This window comes from Sapajus apella, unplaced genomic scaffold (assembly GCF_009761245.1).
Source record: "Sapajus apella isolate SASKATOON/1434 unplaced genomic scaffold, GSC_monkey_1.0 scaffold1392, whole genome shotgun sequence".
Classification (NCBI taxonomy): Eukaryota; Metazoa; Chordata; class Mammalia; order Primates; family Cebidae; genus Sapajus; species Sapajus apella.
Genome location: NW_022438318.1, coordinates 1 through 13,620, shown reverse-complemented (window position 1 = coordinate 13,620; position 13,620 = coordinate 1). Strand labels below are relative to the sequence as shown.

The window sequence follows — 13,620 nt, the reverse complement described above, 5'->3', positions numbered from 1 at the left end:
TTTTTTTTTTTTTTTTTTTTTAAGACTGGGTTTCACCATGTTGGTCAGGCTGGTCTTGAACTCCCGACCTCAGGTGATCCGCCCACCTTGGCCTCCAAAGTGCTTGGATTACAGGCATGAGCCACCACGCCCGGCCTAACCGTGGCCATTTTTGTTGGGTCTTTGGTCATTAAGCACCTATGTATACAAATCCCTGTCTCATGCTTGGACAAAGGAGTAAGAACATAAATGGAATAGGAAATATGGTCTCCAATCTTCAGAAGCTTATCTACTCTCAAAATAAGACAGTGTAGAAAGGGGCTTGAGGGTCTTGCCTTTGGTAAGCCCTTTAATATTTGGTGAAGGAGTGAACACGTGAGTGAGTGAGGAAGGGAAAGTCCCATGACCTGATGATGTAAACAAGAAAAGTGCTGAGTGGACAGAGTAATCAGAGCTGGGACGGATCTGCAGAGGCTCCTGCCAGGCTTGAGCTTCAAGCTGAGACTTTCAGGAAGCCATTTCTCCCTTCCCCTTGCTTTCCCCACTGCACAGCTGAAGAGCTTTGATCAGTTCACCTGTAACCTGCTGTATGTGAGCTGGAGGAAGGACCTCACTGAGCACCTCCACCACCTCTACTTCCAGGGCCGTGTGTACTATACTCTCAACGTGCTGCGGGATGACATCGATAACCCGTAGGTGCCCCAACTCAGTCCTTTCTACACTCTGTGTGGTCCTTTCCATCTAGCCTAGCCCTGGACACTGCTGGCGGCACACCCCATGGAGATTGTCTACAGTTGTTTTCAGATGCTGCTGCCCAGAGTCATGAAGGAGCATGCCCTGCAGAGGACTCCTGGAGAAGCTGCAGGGCTGAGAATAGGGAGCTAAAAAGAAGAGGCCCGCCAACTGCAGTGGCGTGCACCATGAACAGCCTTGGGAATAGCCACTGTACTCTAGCCTGGGCAACATAGCAGAAACCCCATCTCTTAAAAAATGACAGGAACAGCTTCCTTCTGTCCTTTACATATTTTATATCTTGGTCTTCCAGTAAGGCACCCTCTAAAGAAAATGTTCTTGCTAAGAAAAATCAGCTCTTAGATTTTCATCAGTAAAAAAAAAAAGTGACTGGTATCCAGGACTCAGTCTAGGATTTGAATCCCAATTCTATCACCACCCAGCTTATAGCTCTTAAAGTCACCAAGCCCCGGGTTCCCTTTCCATAAAATGAGGATAATAATAGTTCCTATCTCAGGCCAGGCGCGTGGCTCACGCCTGTAATACCAGCACTTTGAGAGGCTGAGGCGGGCAGATCACGAGGTCAGGAGTTTGAGACCAGCCTGACCAATATGGTGAAACCCCATCTCTACTAAAAATAAGAAACTAGCCAGGCGTGGTGGCGCACACCCGTAATCCCAGCTACTCAGGAGGTTGTCAGGAGAATCGCTTGAACCTGGGAGGCGGAGGTTGCAGTGAACCGAGATCGTGCCACTGCACTCCAGCCTGAGTGACAGAGCAAGATTCTGACTCAAAAATAAATAATAATAATAAATAGTTCCTATCTCAAAGGATGTCTTGAGGATGACTTGATATCATTCATGTAATACACATGTACAGTGCCTGACCCATAGTAAGTGTTCCAGTGTAAGTTAGCTATTGTGATTTTCCAGGTGAGGAAGCTGAAGCCCAGAGATTGCCCAAGGTCAAGTCGCTCATTGGGAATAGGAGTCAATATGGCCCTAGTGGTGAGATGAGATACACAGGATCTCTCCTTCACACCCATCCCCTCACTCACCGCCTTCCTAGCAAGCACTTTGTTACCTGGGGTGCCTCTAAGCTCAAGCTGAGCTTTGGTGCAAAGATGCGTTGTAGGCTGCTGCTGCTGCTGCCTCTTTCTAATGGCTGTGGCTTCCGTATGAAGCTTTCACAGCCAGATAGCTAAAGAGGCCAGGCTAGGGCTTATATAAGAGAAATTCAGGAGGATTGAGATAAAGGGGATAGCTTTCTTGATCATCCAAAAAAAAAAGCAGCTCATCTACCTTGAAGTTTTTCTTTGGCTCTGCTCAGAACTGGCTCAGGTCCTTGGGCGCTGGACCTTTCCATTCCCACTTTTTCCAGGGGATTAACTGAGGCACCATAAACTGCAACTCTCTAGAACCCTGTTTAAAGGCCCCGAGGGTTTATTTGCCCCAGGAAACCAGCCTTATCTGGATTCCTCTTCCCGCAGCACAGGGTAAGTGCTGAGAGCACTGTGAGGCAAGGTCAGGAGCAGAGGTGGTGTGAAACTGTCTTGCTCTCTCCTCCTTTGGGCCCAGCTCGCTGGGTCCAGCTACTCTGTGTTGTTGGCTCCAGGGACCAGCGCATCAGCCAGGATGTGGAGCGATTCTGCCGGCAGCTCAGCAGCATGGCCAGCAAGCTGATCGTCTCCCCCTTCACCCTCGTCTACTACACTTACCAGTGCTTCCAAAGGTGAAGCCCCCTTGCTTCTCAGCCTGGTGTTTCCCCAGAGGGCCCTCAGCTCTCCCAGGTCAAGGTCCAAGAGAAGCTTATTTCCCCTCTCTCCCACCTACATCTTACGGAGTCTTCCCATCCCATGTGCTCAGGCCCCTGCCCTTCCTTTGGCCTTGTGTTGTTGCAGTGTCACAGGTACCGTGGCTCTGACAGCTCATACCAGATGCCCCCACCTAGGAGCAGAGGTCCCATCGGGCTGCCTCAGATTGGACAGGGGCTACTTGAGAGGGGACAGAAGTCAGGGCTAAGACCTGTGGGGATAGGTGGTACCCCACACCCTCTCCCTTCCTCTCTCCCTCTCTCTCTGTTTCAGCACAGGCTGGCTCGGGCCTGTGAGCATCTTCGGGTATTTCATCCTGGGGACTGTGGTGAACAAAACTTTGATGGGGCCCATTGTGATGAAGCTGGTGCATCAGGAGAAGCTGGAGGGAGATTTTAGGTGTGTCTCCCTCACTTGAGGTTTCTGGGCTGGGGCATAATGGTTAAAGAATGGGATCTGGAGTAAGACTGCCTAAGTTCAAATCCTAGCTGTGTCAGTTCCTAGCTATATGATCTTGGAGAGGTCTTTAACCTCTCCAAGTTTCAATGTTCATGCCTCTAAAGTGGAAACGGTACTGTAGCCTATGGAGAGGATTAGGAGGATTAATAAGATCATACGTGAGAAGGGCTGAGAACCGTGTCTGGCTGGCCATCACCATCATCGTCATCCCTTGGCCTTCTCACTGCCCTGCCGTAACCACCCTGTCTTGGATCAGTTGGTCGTGGCAGCCGATGGATCTATCGCCTACCCTGTGCTGCTTGGCCCCCTCCAGGCCAGGCCTTGGGAGGAGGAGATGCTATCCTCTCTGCAGAAAGCTGAGGGGCAGCCCTATCTCTGGAGAGCTCCTGCTAGGCTACCTAACCCTGAGATTTTCTGCCCTGTAACAGTCCAGGGAAGGGTCAGAGCTAGGCAGCCACAGTTCTAAGGCAGAGCTGAGCTCCACTTGGCTGGGGGGGGTCTTCATGATCCAGGACTCCACTAGGAGCAGGGCCAGTACTCCTGTTGTCAGCACACGTTTTCCTTCGGTCCATCCAGGTTCAAGCACATGCAGATTCGGGTGAATGCGGAGCCTGCTGCTTTCTACAGGTGAGTCTGGAGAGATTGTTCTCTTTCTACCTTGCCAGAGCTAAGAGTGGAGAAGGAAAGATAAATCCTATAACCCTCCCACCACCACCAAACTCAGGGGCTGAGTGTTGTCACACTTGGCTGTGACCCTCTCCCTCTACCTCCCTCTGTCCTTGTCTGCCTCATCCTTAGGTCCAGGGGTTTGCTTCTGAAGCTGGTGGTTCCTTACTGTGGCCAGCTTTAGTCTTAGTAGCCTAGCATGGGGCCTGAAATTGTCAAATGAATGAATGCCTTGTCATCTTGCTAGTGACTGTAAGGCATTCCTCTGCCTCTGCTCTTCTGTCTGTTAAGAAGCTTTCTTGGCAGGGCTCTGTGGCTCATGCCTGTTATCTGAGCACTTTGGGAGGCCGAGGCGAGTGGATAACCTGAGGTTGGGAGTTTGAGACCAGCCTGACCAATATGGAGAAACCCTGTCTATACTAAAAATACAAAATTAGCCGGGTGTGGTGGCACATGCCTGTAATCCCAGGTACTTGGAAGGCTGAGGCAGGAGAATCGCTTGAACCCAGAAGGTGGAGGTTGCCGTGAGCCAAGTTTGCACCATTGTACTCCAGCCTGGGCAACAAGAGCAAAACTCTGTCTCAAAAATAAAAATAAAAATAAAGCAGCTTTCTTGCCAGGGCCTGAGAGCCAGGCCTTATCCTTCGTTTCTGTAGCGTGGGATGGAACAGGAGCTTCTCGTACTAGGAGACCTGCTCCTCAATGCTGTCTATTGGAGCCGAGTGTCTGGTCTGACAGCAACAGCAGGAGCAGCAGTGTGAAATCCCATACCTTCCCACTGGGGCCAGGGCAGGCCCCTGTGCTGTGCCTTGTGTGAGGCCTCTGAAATCAGTGTTAGGACTGATAGTGCAGGCGGAGGTTCGCATTTAAGAAGTGGAAGCTACTCCTTGGCTCACCTATACTTGGGGTGGATCCGATATCCCTGGGACCTTTGCTTGTCAGTCTCTGCTGCAGTTTGCAACCTCCACCACTTGAGGGCACCAAGAATACTGGAAATCTGCGCTGGGGTGGGATTATGAGGTAGGCAGGGCTGGGTGTGTAGAAAAGTTGTTTTTGGATTCTGCAACTTCTGCTCATGAAGCTCTGAGGAAGGCAAGTTAATTCTTAGAGCTCCAGATGAGTTATTCTGTGGCCTCTGGTGCAAAATCTGAGATGTCCCCTCTCTCCGCCCTCCACGTTTTCTGCCTAGAGAATTTCTACCCATCCTGGAAACCCCAGGTCACCTCCTCTGGAGAGCCTTGCCACACTCCCTTAATGGTTAAGCCTATCTGCTGCCATAGCCCTGAGGGCACAGTTAATACTCCTTATTCCAAGTGAAAAATGCAGTGTGCCTGCCTGCCCTCTGGACTGAGAGCTCCTCAAAGACAGAGATTATTTTCTGATCTCTTTATTGCCCTAGCTAACTAGTGCAGTGCCTGGAACACCTAGTGACTTCTCTGTGTATGTTTATTTCACAATAGTTCTTATTTATTGAGGGCTCCTTATGTGCTTGGCACTTTGTATTCAGAAGCTTTTAATTCTCACTGTCATCTATTACATAGGTATGATTAGCTCCATTTTATAGATGAAAAAAGTGAGGCCTGGAGGCTTAAGTAGCCTGCCTGTGTCACCCAGCTCGTAACTGGCCAGAGCCAGGATTTGAACCAGGTCTGCCCAACTCTAGAGTTCACGTTCTTTACACGGACAGTACCATAAGGCATGACTGAAGCCATGAATGAGTGCTAGCAGTAGACAGAGCCTGAGGCCATGATCATTTGGATGGCCTTGGTTTCTAAAGGAAGGTGGGATGGGGGGCCCCCCAGCCTGGCTGAACCTCTCCAGCCCTGTGGACATCACAGCCTTTCCTTGTCAGAGCTGGGCATGTGGAGCACATGAGGACAGACCGCAGGCTGCAGAGACTTCTTCAGACCCAGAGGGAGCTGATGTCCAAGGAGCTCTGGCTATACAGTAGGCGAGGGGGCCCAGGGAGGTGGGAAACGTGCTGGACTGGTCTGCTTCCCTTCCCACACCTCCCTTCCTCCTGTCTGCAAGGATAAATGCACTGTGATGAAGGGATTAATGGGACAGTGGTGGGGGGCGGTTGGTTGCCTTTCTGAGTGTGTCCTCAGAAGAATGAGGATCCAGGGAAGGCATGTGGCCCTGCTTGGCGTCCTGCTCCCTGTCTTAGGGTCGTGTCCACTGCAGGGCATGTGGATGGTTCCTGGGTGTCTCATGCGTCTGTCTTCCACAGTTGGCATCAACACCTTTGACTATCTGGGCAGCATCCTGAGTTATGTTGTCATCGCAGTCCCCATTTTCAGTGGGGTGTATGGAGACCTGAGTCCCGCAGAGCTTAGCATCCTGGTCAGCAAGGTGAGATCCCTCTTGGTGACCCCTCATGCTGTTCCCCTCTGTCCTCTGGCCCAGTGCCTGTGGCCCTGAGTGGAGACCTGCTTGACCACTCCCTGTCCTGTCCAGAACGCCTTTGTGTGTATCTACCTCATCAGCTGCTTCACTCAGCTCATCGACCTGTCCACAACGCTCTCGGATGTGGCTGGCTACACGCACAGGTGAGGCCGTCCCGCCCCTCTGGCTCCTGAGCAAGGTGTGTGGTACTGGAAGTAGTGGCTGAGTGAAAAAAGGAACAGAGACATACCATGTACTCATAGGTGTGAGGTAGAAAAAGGAGCTCACCTTCACCTGGCCTCCAGATCCTGCCTCAGATTTTCTCTTCTTGTTCAGGATTGGGCAGCTTCGGGAGACACTGCTGGACATGTCCCTGAAGTCACAGGACTGCGAGATCCTGGGCGAGAGCGAGTGGGGTTTGGACAAGTGAGTAGTGGGCTGGCAGAGCAGTAGTTGAGCCTGCAGGCTTTGGCACCACCTGGCTTGGGCTACCCTGGAGGAGCCCTGCCCTTTCCCAGCTGGGCAGCAGAGTTGTGAGGAGGAAATAGAATTTGGAATGGCAGGCACATAAAAGTTCACAGCTGCTGTTTCTGTTCCAGCATCTGTTGTATTCATTTACACCATTCCTCCAGCCAATGGAAGCGAAGTGCACACACCTGCCTGAGATAACAGGAATTTGCAGTGTCGTCCTCTTCCTGAGCTACCTCTTCCTACCAAGCCCTCCACCTGCCCCTTTCCTTGGGGCATGTCTGTCTTTGTTCCCCCACCTCACTCAGCCCCAGAGATGTCTGAATTCGTGTATCTGTGCGGATCTGTTAGGTTTCTGTGCATTCAGGATTTGATTGGTTTCCACACTTTCTTGGGCAGATCACTTAACTGTTCTGTCTCAGTTTCTTCATGTCTAAAAAGGAGGTTATAATGAAACCTTCCTTCACTTGTAAGGATTAGATGCCATCATCCATGGAAGGTGCTTGGACCGTAGCCACATCGTAAGCTTTCAAATCAGTCTGAATTCCAGGACCTACACTTAACTCTCTCAGGAGCTAGTGCCTTAACTGTTGCGTCTGTTCCAAATGAAAGCGTCATGCAACCGTAAGTCCAGAGGCTAGGCATGAAGGAGGGTCTGTAGGAAACTGGGATTGCTGTTCTGTGGGGAGCCAGGCATCCATGCAGAGCCAGAAACTCCAGAACCGTTTAGCTTTAACTACTCCCATTCTTGTTATTACTACTCTGGTCACACTATGACACCCTGAAAACTCACCAGCACTAGAATTATATGAATACTACTCTGTGACTTGGGCAGTTACTTAGCCACCTGACTCTTAGCGTCCTCATCTGTGATGATATTTGCGATTCATGGGTGTTAGACTGATTACGATCAGTCCCATAAGGGGCTTTGTCCAGCCAGGCACAGAGTAGAATTCTACCCCCCACACCCCCATATTAATGTGCTCAGGCTGCCTTGACAGAATACCACAGGCTGGGTGGCTTAAACAATAGAAGTTAATGTTCTCACATTTCCGATGCTTTTGCTCCAAGATCAAGTTGTCAGCAGGGTTGGTTTCTTCTGAGGCAGCTCGTTGGCTTGTAGAGGGCCACCTTGTTGCTGTGTCCTCACATGGCCTTTCCTCTGTACATGTGTGCCCCTCCGTCTTAAAAGGACACCAGTCATGTTGGATTAGGGTCCCACCCAACCAGCCTCATGTTAGCATCACCTCTAAAGACCCTGCCTCCAGCTGGGCACAGAAGCTCACACATGTAATCCCAGCACTTTGGGAGGCCAAGGTGGGTGGATCACCTGAGGTCTGGAGTTCAAGACGAGCCTGGCCAACATGGCGAAACCCTGTCTCTACTAAAAATACAAAAATTAGCTGGACGTGGTGGCAGGTACCTGTAGTCCCAACTACTCAGGAGGCTGAGGAGGGAAAATCACTTGAACCCAGGAGGCGGAGGTTTTAGTGAGCCAAGATTGCGCCACTGCACTCCAGCCTGGGTGACAAGAGGGAGACTTTGTCTCAAAAAAAAAAAAAAAAAAAAAGACCCTGCCTCCCAATGTGGTTACATTCTGAGCCACTGGGGACTGGGATGTCACCATGTGATTTTGTGAGGCTCCAAGTCAGCCCATAAAAATCCACAGGCGGTGGCTCTCAGGAGAAGGGCCTCCCCACGGCAGTACTGACCCTGTCCATCTTCCTCGCGCCCCTTCTCTTCTCTGACCCAGGGCCCCGGGATGGCCAGCAGCAGAGCCAGCAGACACAGCGTTTCTCCTTGAGCGGGTCTCCATCTCTGCTCCCTCCTCTGACAAACCCCTAATCAAGGATCTGAGCCTACAGATCTCCGAGGGACAGAGCCTGCTCATCACAGGCAACACGGGCACTGGCAAGACCTCCTTGCTCCGGGTTCTGGGTGGCCTCTGGATGAGCACACGGGGTGAGAGTCAGGCCCTCCCTGCCTCTGACCCAGCCTGGGCCCTAGGGTTGGGGTGAGGGCAGGGACAGTGTGATAGAATCCATCCTTTTTTGTTGGGGAATGAGGAAGAGAGGAGACAGGCAGTTGCCTCTTCTGGGAGATCTCACAATGGAGGTTTCTGTGGGCTCTGCAGGCTCAGTGCAGATGCTGACGGACTTTGGGCCCCGTGGGGTGCTATTCCTGCCACAAAAGCCGTTCTTCACTGACGGGACCCTTCGGGAGCAGGTCAGCCTAGTTTGGGGGCCTACTCCTCCCTCCTCACCCCACCCACCCACAGCTGGGACCTCTGGCACTGTGACAGGTCTCAGGCCCTAGAGTCAGGGCAAAAGGTGAGGTAGTGAAGTGGCCTGGGCCTGGGAACTGCTGGCTCTAAGAACCTTCTATTCACATCCATGGATTGGACCTGCTACTCAGAGCAGCTCCTGAGGCAGATAAATGGGGCGAGGGCTCAGGCCAGATAACACGCGCATTTGTCCAGCACCCGAGGTCAGATTCTATAGCCCCTGCCCTCAGAAGGCTCTCAGACTCTCGCTCTAAACACACTTCTGAAGGTTGTAGGAACCTTGCCCCGCTGTCTGCACGCTGGAGCCTCTCCCATCTGACCCGGGCCAGGCATTCCCACCTCTCCTCCTTGGGCAGTTCCAGTGGGTTCCAGAGGGAGGGTGGCCTGTGTGCAGCTCCATCTCTTGCTCGCCCTCCTCCTAGGCTGGTGTGTTTTTTTTCTTTTATCAGGTGATATATCCCCTGAAGGAGATCTACCCTGACTCAGGTGAGCCGGTCCTCCTTAAGTCATGTCCTTTCCTCTGTTGCAGTTGTCCCTGCTCTGCCTGACTGTGGCCTCAGCTGTGCCCTTTGGGAGAGGCCCCAGCCAGACTGCTGATTCAAGGAAGAGAGGCTCCTCTCCTCTTCTTTGTTCACTGTTTTGGGGTCTACACCCATACCTCACCTCATTCTATCTTTCCATCCTTAAGGAGAGACACCCACTGGGACAAGGGAAGTTACACCTTCCTTCACCCACCCCTTCCCTTATCAAGGGCTCTAACCTGTGGTTTCAGAGCCTTCACCCAGCATTCTGGGGCCCCCACCCCTACCATGATGTGCCCTATTTTCTTTTTTTTGAGATGGAGTCTTCCTCTGTCTCCAGGCTGGAGTGCAGTGGCGCAATCTCAGCTCACTGCAACCTCCCAGATTCAAGCGAAGTCTCCTGCGTCAGCCTCCTGAGTAGCTGGGACTATAGGCGCAAACCATCATGCCCATCTAATTTTTGTATATTTGGTAGAGATGAGGTTTCACCATGTTGGCCAGGATGGTCTTGATCTCCTGACCTTGTGATCCACCGGCTTCGGCCTCCCAAAGTGCTGGGATTACAGGCATGAGCCACTGTGCCCAGCCTTGCCCTGTCTATTCTGACCAGCCAAGAGGTGCTGGCTTGTCGCAGAAGGCCTCTCTGTTGTGCAGGTTCTACTGATGATGAGAGGATCTTGAGGTTCTTGGAATTGGCAGGCCTGGTAAGTGGGGACAGGGACCCTCAGGACCTGAGCCCACATGGGAGCACCAGCCACAGGTAGGTAGGTGCTGGCCCTGCTGTTCCTGGGCCCAGGACTGGAAGTCTGAGCCTGGGGTGGAGAATGGGAATGCAGCTAGTGCTCGACTTACGACCACGATTGGTTTCGACAGACCGGTCGTAACACGATTTGGTCGTAAGTTGAGTAGGCTATATGCACGCGGAGATGGTAGTGCTGCCAGAAGCTGGTCCGCACTGTCATATGCCCAGCTGGGCAACGTTTGCGCTGCCAGACGCGGAGCAGTCGTGGCTAGTGATTGTGGTCATAAAGTCGAGTGGTCGTAAAGTCGAATGGTCGTAAGTTGCATAGGTCGTAAGTCGATCAATACCTGTATCAGTTGACAGTGTGTGCTGTTGGCCAGGTTGAGACAGGAAGGGGGTAGTGCTCTCACTGGAGAATTTTAAAACAAGAACAGGACTGACAAAGGCAGTTTGCTTTTTATTGTCATGTTTAGCAAGTCTAAACCGTGTCATTGGTAGAATATTCCTCTCTGCCTGGGGCAGACTATCCCACAGCCCCCCACCTTGGTATGCCACTGGCATGTATTTGTCTCAGAAGTGTGCATGTGTGCTGGGGAGTGAGGGAGGTTCCCCATGATGGCAGGTAGCAGGGCTGGGCCATTTCACGGACATCGCACCCTCTGGGTCTGTTACAGTCCAGCTTGGTGGCAAGGACAGAGGGTCTGGACAAGCAGGTGGATTGGAACTGGTAAGAACAGGGCTTGGGTGCTCCAGAGATAGCTCCACCATAAAGACAATGGGTTCCAGGGTCCTGTCAAGGAATGGAACGGATCCTGACCCCAAAGTCCAGATGTTTGGCTGGTCCATTGGGTGCAAGTTTATGCCCTTGGGAACAGAGTTTGCCTCACTTTGTGTGGGCTGTAGGCCTGTGGTTGAAAGGGGAGGGGCTTCTGTCTCCTGGGGCTCACCTCTGTGCAGAGAAACCTAGAGAAACCTCTTCCTACTTAGACCATTCTAGGTAAAAGTCAAGCTATATCCAACCTCCTCCAGCAGTCCTCTCTCCTCCCCTTCCTCAGGTATGATGTTCTGTCCCCGGGGGAGATGCAACGGCTCTCCTTTGCCCGACTCTTCTACCTGCAGCCGAAGTATGCAGGTGAGGTCTGCCTTGTGGGTGCATGTGCCATGCACTGTCTGCACTCTCGGGTGTAGCAGCATGTGTTCACAGGCACACCTGTGCGTGACTGAGCTTCTCCACATTCCCTGCTAGAGAGGACAGCAGGCCCTGCCCGTGATAAACAGTGCTTGGCATCTTCAGAGTAACACTGAATATGCTGTGCTGCCAGCTCATAAGCTTTTTATTTTCTTACTGTTTTTTGTTTTTTGGGTTTTTTTTGAGACAGAGTCTCTCTCTGTTGCCCAAGCTGGAGTACAGTGGCACAATCATGGCTCAATGCAGCCTGGAACTCCTAGGCTCAAGTGATCCTCCCACATCAGCCGCCTGAGTAGCTGGGACTGCAGGCATGTGCCACTACACCCTGCTAATTTTTTTATTTTTGTTTTTGTAGAGACTGGGTCACACTATATTGCCCAGGGTGGTCTGGAGCTCCTGGCCTCAGGCCATCCTCCCAAGCTGACCTCCCAAAGTGCTGGGATTACAGGCGTGAACCACCATGCCCAGCTCATAAGCTTTTTGCCTGGCAGCAGCTAGAGCCAGGAGCCAACCTTGAAGGATTGTAACTTTCTCCTCCACCATCAAATGAATGGGCACCCATTTTCCTCCCCTGCCAAGCTGTGCCTGGCAGGGGGATGGGTGTGGACTTTTCCAAAGACTGACATTCTTGCAGGAAACTGTGATTCCCTGTATTGAGTGGTCCCAGGAAGTGGCTGGTGCTTATCTGTAGAAGCTGAGAGATTTCATGCAGCCGCTCACAGATGATTCTGTCATAGAACCTGGCCCTCTGCTTCTCTGGCCCATCCTTCTCCCTAAGGCAGGGCTTCTGGATGTCAGAGCAGCTTTTAGCCTCCCCTGGGTCCCAGCTGGGGTTGAGTGTAGGTGAGAGGAGAAGCAGTGGCAGGAGGAGAAGCAGCGGTGGCAGAGGGCAGGGCTTTGATCTCTTCCTCTGTGCTCTGCCCTCAGTGCTTGATGAAGCCACCAGTGCCCTGACAGAGGAGGTGGAGAGCGAGCTCTATCGCATTGGCCAGCAGTTGGGGATGACGTTCATCAGCGTTGGACATCGACAGAGCCTTGAGAAGGTATCTGTGCTCACAAGGATGGTCTAAGGAGGAGAAAGAACCCGAAGGCTGAGGGTGGCCAGGGCCAGAGGCCCCTCAAAATGGGGAATAGCGGTAGCAGAGAGAACTGAGTGGCCTTCTGTGCCGGCAGCCAGCCTGATGCCCATGTGGTGGTGGTCTCTTATAGTTTCATTCCTTGGTTCTAAAACTCTGTGGAGGAGGAAGATGGGAACTGATGAGAATCAAAGAGGAATGAAGCTCCAGCTTTCGGAAGGAGAGCCACACTCTGGCGGATCGGCGGCCCTCAGAGACCAGGAGGACTGCCGGGGAAGAACGAGCCCAGGGTGGCCACATAGGTCCTGTGTGGGCCTGGCAGTGTGGGCCTAGCCCACGTCTGGGTCTCTGGAGGAGACACAGAGTCTCCCAGGGTTCAGTCTCCCAGGACTCTGCTGCCTCAGCCAAAGCCTCCATATGCTTGAAGTGCTGATTACCTGTAAATGATTTCAGATCGTGTTTGCTGAAGAGAAATTTGGAAGTGTGAGATCTGTAAGAAATGAAAGGTCAGGATGGAAAGAAATCTCTTGGAGTCAAGACATCTGGAAATCTTTTAATCAATTAAATTGTGCAGCAATAGATTTTTAACTTTAATCAAAAGACCATTTAAGTTTTTTTATATAAGTTTTTTACGAAGAAAAGCTAAACATTAAAAATAATTGCAGTTTTTTTCTCTTCTTTATCATAGAATGATCTTTTTAATTGAATCTCTGGACTTGTATTTGAGAGCTTGGTGGGAAGGGAAGCATGCCCTGCTGTTCTGGAATCTTCTGCCGAGAGTTTTTCATTTCTCCCCACATGTCCCTTTCCATTCATCAGTGTTACATAGTTAGAACCTGAACCACTAATCTCTAGGGGCCTTCAGTCTGTCATATCTTAACTTAGATGAAAGTAAGTCCCTTTCTTTTAGCCAAAATAAATTTGGCTTTAAAAAAAAAAAATCTATATGTATTAGGAAACAACAGCAATAACAGACAAAACCCAGGAAGCGCAAAGCATGAGGTGGAGTTACTGTGCTCAGAGTCGCCACTCAGACCAGGTCAGACCACGCCCCTCCAGGTAGGTTGTCTGCAGATCACCTTCCTCACCTTCATGATTTTTGCCAGGTTTCTGTACTTTTTGTACATGAGTTACTTATTTTTAAAGACAAACTCACCTTTAAATGGATTTTTAAATGAAATTTTACACTTAACATAAATGGAAAGTAACTAAAAATAAATACAATAAAAACTACCAAAGTGTTACTTGTTTTTTTTGTTTGTTTGTTTGTTTTTTGTTGTTTGTTGTTTTTTTTTTTTTTTTTTGA

At 51.1% G+C, this 13,620-nt stretch overlaps 1 protein-coding gene across 11 annotated transcripts in view; it reads left to right on the top strand.

Annotated features, from left to right (window-relative positions):
- Positions 1-13,459, top strand: part of ABCD4 (ATP binding cassette subfamily D member 4) — a 15,230-nt gene extending 1,771 nt beyond the window's left edge. Inside the window, exons 1-17 of one of the 11 annotated variants that reach the window (XM_032272946.1) lie at positions 613-671; positions 2,206-2,234; positions 2,326-2,442; positions 2,798-2,923; positions 3,560-3,610; positions 5,502-5,596; positions 5,880-6,001; positions 6,107-6,198; positions 6,371-6,460; positions 8,256-8,464; positions 8,637-8,728; positions 9,236-9,272; positions 9,962-10,011; positions 10,724-10,776; positions 11,105-11,181; positions 12,166-12,281; positions 12,448-12,516. In XM_032272946.1, the coding sequence (XP_032128837.1) occupies positions 2,378-2,442; positions 2,798-2,923; positions 3,560-3,610; positions 5,502-5,596; positions 5,880-6,001; positions 6,107-6,198; positions 6,371-6,460; positions 8,256-8,464; positions 8,637-8,728; positions 9,236-9,272; positions 9,962-10,011; positions 10,724-10,776; positions 11,105-11,181; positions 12,166-12,281; positions 12,448-12,516 (1,344 nt within the window). In that variant the 5' untranslated portion in view covers positions 613-671; positions 2,206-2,234; positions 2,326-2,377. Of the gene's footprint in view, positions 1-531; positions 672-2,205; positions 2,235-2,325; positions 2,443-2,797; positions 2,924-3,559; positions 3,611-5,501; positions 5,597-5,879; positions 6,002-6,106; positions 6,199-6,370; positions 6,461-8,255; positions 8,465-8,636; positions 8,729-9,235; positions 9,273-9,961; positions 10,012-10,723; positions 10,777-11,104; positions 11,182-12,165; positions 12,282-12,447 lie in introns of those variants that run through there. The other 10 variants (XM_032272941.1, XM_032272942.1, XM_032272948.1 and 7 more) reach the window with 10 other exon arrangements.
- The last annotated feature ends 161 nt before the right edge of the window (positions 13,460-13,620 follow it).